The 12,500-nt window shown below is 42.2% G+C and overlaps 2 protein-coding genes across 4 annotated transcripts in view; one reads left to right on the forward strand and one right to left on the reverse strand.

Annotated features, from left to right (window-relative positions):
• Nucleotides 1-5,038, forward strand: part of prr12b (proline rich 12b) — a 35,649-nt gene extending 30,611 nt beyond the window's left edge. For both annotated transcript variants that reach the window (XM_083566719.1, XM_083566720.1), the window contains exons 13-17: nucleotides 64-183; nucleotides 646-743; nucleotides 884-1,015; nucleotides 1,568-1,663; nucleotides 4,657-5,038. In XM_083566719.1, the coding sequence (XP_083422845.1) occupies nucleotides 64-183; nucleotides 646-743; nucleotides 884-1,015; nucleotides 1,568-1,663; nucleotides 4,657-4,791 (581 nt within the window). In that variant the 3' untranslated portion in view covers nucleotides 4,792-5,038. The remainder of the gene's footprint in view (nucleotides 1-63; nucleotides 184-645; nucleotides 744-883; nucleotides 1,016-1,567; nucleotides 1,664-4,656) is intronic.
• LOC310740214 (chaperone Ric-8A) overlaps nucleotides 1-12,500 on the reverse strand; it is an 83,137-nt gene that overhangs the window by 61,848 nt on the left and 8,789 nt on the right. The window lies entirely within an intron of this gene.

Raw genomic sequence — 12,500 nt, forward strand, 5'->3', positions numbered from 1 at the left:
GTGTGTGTGTGTGTGTGTGTGTGTGTGTGTGTGTGTGTGTGTGTGTGTTTTGAACTTTCTCAGGCTCAGTGCGCAGTGTGATAAACAGTCGAGCAATGAGGGAGATGTTCCGCAGCTATGTGGAGATGTTGGTGAGCACGGCACTGGACCCCGACATGATCCAGGCATTGGAGGACACCAACGGTGAGGAAAGAGGAAGGGATGAATTGATGATGATGATGATGATAATGATCATAATGATCATGATGATGATGAGTATGAGCATACTTTGAGTGCTCATAATAAAGTATCAGACGTTAGATTAGGGGGTAAATCAGAAGTTAGATCAGGGGGTAGATCAGGGGGTAGACCAGAGGGTAGACCAGGGGGTAGACCAGAGGGTAGATCAGGGGGTAGACCAGGGGGTAGACCAGGGGGTAGATCAGGGGGTAGACCAGAGGGTAGACCAGGGGGTAGACCAGGGGGTAGACCAGAGGGTAGATCAGGGGGTAGATCAGGGGGTAGATCAGAGGGTAGACCTGGGGGTAGATCAGGGGGTAGATCAGGGGGTAGATTGTGAAGTCATAGAGAAGTGATTGACTAATTTTACTGAAGAACTGAATTCATACACTGTAAATACTCAGATGTTCCCCTTCGTGTTTGTAGATGAGCTTTATCTCCCACCCATGAGGAAGATCGACAGCATCCTGATTGAACAGAAGCGCAGATTGCTGAGGAGAGTGAACTTAAACTCTCAGCACCAGGTACCACCTTCTCCAACTCAGGATTAGAAAAAGATCTATTTGCTTGTCTTATCTCAACTGAATTCTCCTGTGCATGTATGTGTGTGTGTGTGTGTGTGTGTGTGTGTGTGTGTGTGTGTGTGTGTGTGTGTGTTATATAGGAAGCTCTGCACATGTATCCTCAGATGAGTGCTGATGCTTTAGAGTCTGGCATGGTGAAGGTGCGGCTCGGGGGAGAAGGATATAACCGCAAAACTCTCAACTGCATCAAAAGGAGTCTGCCTAAGCAACAGGTAAACACCCAGAAAAACACCCACAACCCAGAAAAACACCCACAACCCAGAAAAACACCCACAACCCAAAAAAAACACCCACAACCCAAAAAAACACCACACATCCAAGCCAGGAACCAACCAACAAAATAAACAGCTTAAGGCATGGTGTTGCTTTGGGTGATGTTCTTCTGGGAAACATTGCATCCATGTGGATGTTCCTTTGATGTTATGTTAAACATACCTAAACAGTGTTCCAGACCCCCTGCCACTATTTAATGTTCGAGTTCAGCAGGAAAACCCACACTGTTCAGGAACGCTTTGAACATTACTAAGCACCTCCAAATTCCCCTGATCGCCAAAGTCCAGAGATCTGCATGTCATGTCTTGGCTCCAGGTAACTCTTATTACACAGTAATGAATAAAATAGAAATATAACATAATGTGAGAAGTGTGGCTTCAGGATGCGGAGAAACACCCAGAGCCTCCAGCCCAACAATTCCTGAACTGTAGAACATCTAAGGTGATCTATCACTGACATCTGTTCATTTTCTTCCTCTCTCTCTCCTACAGGACCTGAAGCTGTCAACAGAGATGTGTCGGATCTACAGCCTGTACCACTCGCTCCATCATTATAAATATCACACCTTTCTGCACTGCAAGAAGGAGGTACAGGAACCTCGCTTTCGAATGATGAGTACTGAATGATGAATGATGAATGATGAGTACTGAATGATGAGTACTGAATGATGAATGATGAATGATGAGTACTGAATGATGAATGATGAATGATGAGTACTGAATGATGACTGATGAGTACTGAATGATGAGTACTGAATGATGACTGATGAGTACTGAATGATGAGTACTGAATGAAGAGTGATGAATGATGAGTACTGAATGATGAGTACTGAATGATGAATGATGAATGATGAGTACTGAATGATGAGTACTGAATGATGAATGATGAATGATGAGTACTGAATGATGACTGATGAGTACTGAATGATGAGTACTGAATGATGAATGATGAATGATGAGTACTGAATGATGAATGATGAGTGATGAATGATGAGTACTGAATGATGAGTACTGAATGATGAATGATGAATGATGAGTACTGAATGATGAGTACTGAATGATGAATGATGAATGATGAGTACTGAATGATGACTGATGAGTACTGAATGATGAGTACTGAATGATGAATGATGAATGATGAGTACTGAATGATGAATGATGAGTGATGAATGATGAGTACTGAATGATGAGTACTGAATGATGAGTGATGAATGATGAGTACTGAATGATGAATGATGAATGATGAATGATGAGTACTGAATGATGAGTACTGAATGATGAGTGATGAATGATGAGTACTGAATGATGAATGATGAATGATGAGTACTGAATGATGACTGATGAGTACTGAATGATGAGTACTGAATGATGACTGATGAGTACTGAATGATGAGTACTGAATGATGAGTACTGAATGATGAGTACTGAATGATGAATGATGAATGATGAATGATGAGTACTGAATGAAGAGTGATGAATGATGAGTACTGAATGATGAATGATGAGTACTGAATGATGAGTGATGAATGATGAGTACTGAATGATGAATGATGAGTGATGAGTGATGAATGATGAGTACTGAATGATGAATGATGAGTGATGAGTGATGAATGATGAGTACTGAATGATGAGTACTGAATGATGAGTGATGAATGATGAGTACTGAATGATGAATGATGAGTGATGAATGATGAGTACTGAATGATGAGTACTGAATGATGAGTGATGAATGATGAGTACTGAATGATGAATGATGAATGATGAATGATGAGTACTGAATGATGAGTGATGAATGATGAGTACTGAATGATGAGTACTGAATGATGAATGATGAGTACTGAATGATGAGTGATGAATGATGAGTACTGAATGATGAATGATGAGTACTGAATGATGAGTACTGAATGATGAATGATGAATGATGAGTACTGAATGAAGAGTGATGAATGATGAGTACTGAATGATGAATGATGAATGATGAGTACTGAATGATGAGTACTGAATGATGAATGATGAATGATGAGTACTGAATGATGACTGATGAGTACTGAATGATGAGTACTGAATGAAGAGTGATGAATGATGAGTACTGAATGATGAATGATGAGTACTGAATGATGAATGATGAGTACTGAATGATGAATGATGAGTACTGAATGATGAGTGATGAATGATGAGTACTGAATGATGAATGATGAATGATGAGTACTGAATGATGAGTACTGAATGATGAGTGATGAATGATGAGTACTGAATGATGAGTGATGAATGATGAGTACTGAATGATGAATGATGAATGATGAGTACTGAATGATGAGTACTGAATGATGAGTACTGAATGATGAGTGATGAATGATGAGTACTGAATGATGAGTGATGAATGATGAGTACTGAATGATGAATGATGAATGATGAGTACTGAATGATGAGTGATGAATGATGAGTACTGAATGAAGAGTGATGAATGATGAGTACTGAATGATGAATGATGAATGATGAGTACTGAATGATGAGTGATGAATGATGAGTACTGAATGATGAATGATGAATGATGAGTACTGAATGATGAATGATGAATGATGAGTACTGAATGATGAATGATGAGTACTGAATGATGAATGATGAGTACTGAATGATGAATGATGAATGATGAGTACTGAATGATGAATGATGAGTGATGAGTACTGAATGATGAATGATGAGTACTGAATGATGAGTGATGAATGATGAGTACTGAATGATGAATGATGAATGATGAGTACTGAATGATGAATGATGAGTACTGAATGATGAATGATGAGTACTGAATGATGAGTACTGAATGAAGAGTGATGAATGATGAGTACTGAATGATGAATGATGAGTACTGAATGATGAGTGATGAATGATGAGTACTGAATGATGAATGATGAATGATGAGTACTGAATGATGAATGATGAATGATGAGTACTGAATGATGAATGATGAATGATGAGTACTGAATGATGAATGATGAGTACTGAATGATGAGTGATGAATGATGAGTACTGAATGATGAATGATGAGTGATGAATGATGAGTACTGAATGTTAAATGAGTACTTTTTACATTTTCACTGCATTAAAGGAAAATCTGCATCCTGAAACACAGTAAATATATGTTTCTATTAAATCTCATTTGTGAGTCACTGCACTGAGAGAAACACACACTCTTCAAGGAGAAACCATGGAGATGTGTGTGGATGTTCTTCCTTGGAAAGCTTTTGGACTGCTTGCACTTGAGCCTCTTTCACTGAACAGTTAATACTTCACTGGGGTTCAGTAAACTTTAGGAAAACTCTGACACTCTGATGCTTTTGGACTCAGTAGGACACAGTACAGTTACAGAAGAGATCTGTTTATAATCCTGTGGATGAAGATGACGGGGTTCATTCTAAGTTCTTTTAAAGTTTCTTTCTCATATAATCTCACAGGGATGTTCTTCACCAACATCACCTCTGATTTGCTTATTAGAGGTAAACCTGTTAACTGTGTGTGTGTGTGTGTGTGTGTGTGTGTGTGTGTGTGTGTGTGTGTGTGTGTGTGTGTTCTTCTGGTTTCAGACGGACAGTATTGAGCAGGCAGCAGACGATCCCGGGCAGGAGGAGGTGGTTCAGCAGTGTATGGCCAACCAGAGCTGGCTGGAGACTCTCTTCAATTCCTTCATTGAACTGCTGACCCTAAGCAACAAGCCTTAAAGGGCAAAGGTTAAAGTTCATAGCAGGTTCAGAGCAACCAAGCTCTGAGCGTAATGTTACTGAAACGTTACCTAAGCGTTACTAAAGAGTTACAGACCTCCAGAGCAGCAGGAGGTTGGAATGTACCGAGTTTCTGACACAGTCCTGTAGAAGGGGCGAGCCATCGTCACTTGAAGAATTTTTGTGACTTTTTCGTTTTCTTGTACTATGTGTAAAAATTGGAGGCAGAAAGAAACGAGAAAAGAGAGAATGTGTGAAGTTTTGAAGATGAAGAAAAAGAAGGGAAGAGTGAGTACCATGGGGAACAGGGTTAGAGCCTCGAACACTACGTTCCATGCACACTCTTCTTAAATATATAAATATGTATTATTATTATTATTATTATTATTATTATTATTATTATTATTATTGATATTTATGATTTGTATTATTTATAGAAGGACATTTGTAACACCCCATAAACAGCCTGAAGCTGAGGTTCGACTGCTCTTATTATTAATATTATTATTATTAATTATTATTATTATTATTTTGAATGATAATGTTCATGTTTTATTAGGATGTACATGACATGGCCTACCCATAATTCAGTGCTCTTCCTGCCTCTGAAAGACCTGAAGTTAAAAAAAAAAAAAAAAAAAGAGGTCAGACTTAAAGGGAGAGTCTAAAGCTGTGTTTGATGTCATTTTTTTCTCAGAAAAAAAACAAAGACAAAAATGTATTTAAAGTTAAAAAAACGTGTTTCTTTCTGTTTGTTCTTCAAAAGAAAAAAAGGGAAAAAAACGAATAGCTCGGAATATCTGTTCGTTTTCTCAAAGAAAGCGTGAAGGTACAGCGGGAAAGAGGGAGAAAGGGATGGAGGGAGGGATGGAGGGAGGGATGTAAAGCATTTTTTAAATGTGACAATGTCTGTGTTTGTTTTTATCTGTTGGTCATTTTTCTATGATGCCTATTATTATGATTATTATGATTATTATTATGATGATGATGATGATGATGATGATTATTATTATGATTATGATTATTAATATTATTATTATTATTTTGATGCTTCTTTTTTGTTTTATTTGGGTGTAAATATTGTACAGCTGCTTCAGTCTCATCTGAAAATGAGCGCTCCTGTATTTGACGACTGCAAAATAAAATCAGAAAAAGAAAAAAGTTGAAGCGATGAAAATGCTAAGAGAATAAACTCCGACTCAGTTTCATTGTCTGGGTGGAAGCGTGTGAGAAACTGACTGCAGAAGAACTTCAGGGTGGTTTCTACAGCGTGATGTTCCTGAAGCGGACGAAGTAAAATGCAGTAAAACTCTCGAGTGTTTTGAAGGAAAACTCTACAGTGTACTTATTAAAGGTGCTGATAGACAGACATCTAATAATGAAGGAGCACCGATGTCAGGATGAGGAGGCGGGGCTACTCACCTGTCAATCGTTCTGAGAGATGAGCAACAACACCAGTCCACTCATCCTACTGGTCCTGAGTCACTGCTCTACTACCACAATAACACACACAACACCATCACACACACACTCACACACCATTATCACACACCATCATTACACACTAACACACCACCATCACACACTCACACACCATCATCACACACCATCATTACACACTAACACACCACCATCACACACTAACACACCACCATCACACACTAACACACCACCATCACACACTAACACACCATCATCACACACCATCATTACACACTAACACACCATCATCACACACTAACACACCATCATCACACACCATCATTACACACTAACACACCATCATCACACACTAACACACCACCATCACACACCATCATTACACACTAACACACCATCATCACACACTAACACACCACCATCACACACTAACACACCACCATCACACACTAACACACCATCATCACACACTAACACACCATCATTACACACTAACACACCATCATCACACACTAACACACCACCATCAAACACTAACACACCACCATCACACACTAACACACCATCATCACACACCATCATTACACACTAACACACCATCATCACACACTAACACACCACCATCAAACACTAACACACCACCATCACACACTAACACACCACCATCACACACTAACACACCACCATCAAACACTAACACACCACCATCACACACTAACACACCACCATCACACACTAACACACCACCATCAAACACTAACACACCACCATCACACACTAACACACCACCATCAAACACTAACACACCACCATCACACACTAACACACCATCATCACACACCATCATTACACACTAACACACCACTATCAAACACTAACACACCACCATCACACACTAACACACCATCATCACACACCATCATTACACACTAACACACCACCATCACACACTAACACACCATCATCACACACTAACACACCATCATCACACACTAACACACCACCATCACACACTAACACACCATCATCACACACTAACACACCATCATCACACACTAACACACCACCATCAAACACTAACACACCACCATCACACACTAACACACCATCATTACACACTAACACACCATCATCACACACTAACACACCACCATCAAACACTAACACACCACCATCACACACTAACACACCACCATCACACACTAACACACCACCATCACACACTAACACACCATCATCACACACTAACACACCACCATCAAACACTAACACACCACCATCACACACTAACACACCACCATCACACACTAACACACCATCATCACACACCATCATTACACACTAACACACCATCATCACACACTAACACACCACCATCAAACACTAACACACCACCATCACACACTAACACACCACCATCACACACTAACACACCACCATCAAACACTAACACACCACCATCACACACTAACACACCACCATCAATCACTAACACACCACCATCAAACACTAACACACCACCATCACACACTAACACACCACCATCACACACTAACACACCACCATCAAACACTAACACACCATCATCACACACTAACACACCATCATTACACACTAACACACCATCATCACACACTAACACACCACCATCAAACACTAACACACCACCATCACACACTAACACACCATCATTACACACTAACACACCATCATCACACACTAACACACCACCATCAAACACTAACACACCACCATCACACACTAACACACCACCATCACACACTAACACACCACCATCACACACTAACACGCCATCATCACACACTAACACACCACCATCAAACACTAACACACCACCATCACACACTAACACACCACCATCACACACTAACACACCATCATCACACACCATCATTACACACTAACACACCATCATCACACACTAACACACCACCATCAAACACTAACACACCACCATCACACACTAACACACCACCATCACACACTAACACACCACCATCAAACACTAACACACCACCATCACACACTAACACACCACCATCAAACACTAACACACCACCATCACACACTAACACACCACCATCAAACACTAACACACCACCATCACACACTAACACACCACCATCAAACACTAACACACCACCATCACACACTAACACACCACCATCAAACACTAACACACCACCATCACACACTAACACACCATCATCACACACCATCATTACACACTAACACACCACTATCAAACACTAACACACCACCATCACACACTAACACACCATCATCACACACCATCATTACACACTAACACACCACCATCACACACTAACACACCATCATCACACACTAACACACCATCATCACACACTAACACACCACCATCACACACTAACACACCATCATTACACACTAACACACCATCATCACACACTAACACACCACCATCAAACACTAACACACCACCATCACACACTAACACACCATCATTACACACTAACACACCATCATCACACACTAACACACCACCATCAAACACTAACACACCACCATCACACACTAACACACCACCATCACACACTAACACACCACCATCACACACTAACACACCATCATCACACACTAACACACCACCATCAAACACTAACACACCACCATCACACACTAACACACCACCATCACACACTAACACACCATCATCACACACTAACACACCACCATCAAACACTAACACACCACCATCACACACTAACACACCACCATCACACACTAACACACCACCATCAAACACTAACACACCACCATCACACACTAACACACCACCATCACACACTAACACACCACCATCAAACACTAACACACCACCATCACACACTAACACACCACCATCACACACTAACACACCACCATCAAACACTAACACACCATCATCACACACCATCATTACACACTAACACACCACCATCAAACACTAACACACCACCATCACACACTAACACACCATCATCACACACCATCATTACACACTAACACACCACCATCACACACTAACACACCATCATCACACACCATCATTACACACTAACACACCACCATCACACACTAACACACCACCATCACACACTAACACACCATCATCACACACCATCATTACACACTAACACACCACCATCACACACTAACACACCACCATCACACACTAACACACCACCATCACACACTAACACACCATCATCACACACCATCATTACACACTAACACACCACCATCACACACTAACACACCACCATCACACACTAACACACCATCATCACACACCATCATTACACACTAACACACCACCATCACACACTAACACACCACCATCACACACTAACACACCATCATCACACACCATCATTACACACTAACACACCACCATCACACACTAACACACCATCATCACACACCATCATTACACACGAACACACCACCATCACACACTAACACACCACCATCAAACACTAACACACCACCATCACACACTAACACACCATCATCACACACCATCATTACACACTAACACACCACCATCACACAATAACACACCATCATCACACACCATCATTACACACGAACACACCACCATCACACACTAACACACCACCATCACACACTAACACACCATCATCACAAACCATCATCACACACTAACACACCATCATCACACACTAACACACCACCATCACACACTAACACACCATCATCACACACCATCATCACACACTAACACACCACCATCACACACTAACACACCATCATCACACACCATCATTACACACGAACACACCACCATCACACACTAACACACCACCATCACACACTAACACACCATCATCACAAACCATCATCACACACTAACACACCATCATCACACACTAACACACCATCATCACACACCACCATCACACACTAACACACCACCATCACACACTAACACACCATCATCACACACCACCATCACACACTAACACACCACCATCACACACTAACACACCATCATCACACACCGCCATCACACACTAACACACCACCATCACACACTAACACACCATCATCACACACCACCATCACACACTAACACACCACCTTCACACACTAACACACCATCATCACAAACCATCATCACACACTAACACACCAACAATCTTATCTTTAGGTGCCTCTATTTAATTTACTTTTAATCAGGTTACTTAAACATTCTGAGAATTCCTACATTTTGGTTTCGTTCGGGGGACAGACATAGTCTCAATATGGTGGATCCTGAGTGACGACTCTGTGCAGCTAGCAGACGGTCGGTTTAGCCTGTCTGTCTGCTTCCTGGCCTTGGCTCTGGACAGTCACTTGTTAACTAGTGCTGTTCTGCGACTTTGACCTTTACTACAAGAAATGAGAGCAGCACCTTCTCAAGTGAGAAAGATACCGTCCTGCCCCAACAGGCCAGCCTTGCCCTCAAAATTGCTCCAATTATCTATGAAGCCCACATTGTTTTTGGAGCACCACTCGGACATCCAGCAGTTCAGCGACCATAACCTGCTGTCTGACATTGCCTTTGCTAATTTACACACCTCTATAATATCACTATGAGTAACCTCTGACTGTCGAAGGCATATATCATTAGCACCTATGTAAAAAAAATTCTTAAAAACCAGGGGGGAGTGGTGGCTCCAGCGGTTAAGGCGCTGGGTTGCCGATCGGAAGGTCTGGGGTTCGAGCCCCGGTATCGCCAGGCTGCCACTCTTGGGCCCTTGAGCAAGGCCCTTAACCCTCTATGCTCCGGGGGTCCCTTACGAGGGAAATATCAAGGTCCGTGACGTCGGAGTGACGTGGGGCCGCCTTCCCGTGGGCTCACCACCTGCAGGAGGGACCGTAAGGGACGGTGCTGTGAGGATTGGGCAGCAGTCGAAGGCGGGGGCCTGCTTAGACTGCTGCCCCCGCGACCCGAATTACGGATAAGCGGGAAAAAATGAATGAATGAATGAACCTGTGCTTTCCTAAAAACCTAATCTGACCTGCTGTGTCCAGCACCCTGGCTCCCTGTATACACTGACCTGTGCTGCTGGTGTCCCTTTAGGTCTAGCTACTTTTACATGCCTCAGAATAGAGTCTCCTATAACCAGAGCTCTTTCAGGTTTCTCAGCGGGTGCTTCACTGAGGAGAGGAAACCTGTTGGACATGTGAAGCGGAGAGGAATGGTGCTCCTGTAAGCGGGCTTTAGCGTTAGCTTTGGCTTTGCGAGTATGCCGCCGAGTCGTCACCCACTCGCCCCCGCTGTGAGCGATCTAATGCTGGAGTTGGGGAATGCTAAGTTATGAGTTATGAGGGCATCCAGACTCTGCCCTGCAGATCCTGGACTGCTCTCACACTCACTACTTCTCTCTAGACTCTGGATGCGCTGCTCTAATACTGAGAGCTTGTCCGTCACAGAGCAAAATAACTTACACTTCTCACAGATAAAATTATTGTTAGCAATGGAGAAAGACTGACTAAACATGTCACACTTCAAACACTGATTGAGCTGGATGCTCGCCATAGCAGAGAAATTACGTATAAATAAATAATTAAATCAATGAATAAATCTACACTGGTACACAAGATTTCAAACGTCATATAAATCAGACTATAACTCTTAATTTTTACAAAGCAAACTTGGAAAGTACTAATTTAAGTGTTTCAGGAAGATGAAGGTCTTCAGTCGTCGCTTAAAGATAATCAAGGACTCTGCTTTACGGACATCTAGGGGAAGTTCCTTCCACCACCTCGGTGCCAGAACAGAGAAGAGCCTTGAAGTGTACTTACCTCTCATTCTGAGAGAAGAAGGTACCAGTGGAGCAGTGCTGGAGGATCTCAGACAGCGTGGTGCAGTGCGAGATGTGATGAGGTCACTGAGGTAAGATGGTGCTGGTCCATTTTTGGGTTTGTAGGCATCATCAGTGTTTTGAATCTGATACGTGCAGCTACTGGAAGCCAGTGAAAAAGCAGCAGTGGGGTGGTGTGGGAGAACTTGGGCAGATTGAACACAAGTCGTGCAACTGCCTTTTGGATCATTTGCAGTGGACGAATAGCGTTCAGGGGAAGATCTGCCAGCAGAGAGCTGCAGTTGTCCAGTCTCCAAATCACAAGAGACTGAACAAGAACCTGGACAGCCTGTGTGGACAGAAATGGTCGAATCCTTCTGATGTTGTAGACATCACCACCGTCACACCACCATC

This window comes from Silurus aristotelis, assembly GCF_946808225.1.
Source record: "Silurus aristotelis genome assembly, chromosome: 17".
Taxonomy (NCBI): Eukaryota; Metazoa; Chordata; class Actinopteri; order Siluriformes; family Siluridae; genus Silurus; species Silurus aristotelis.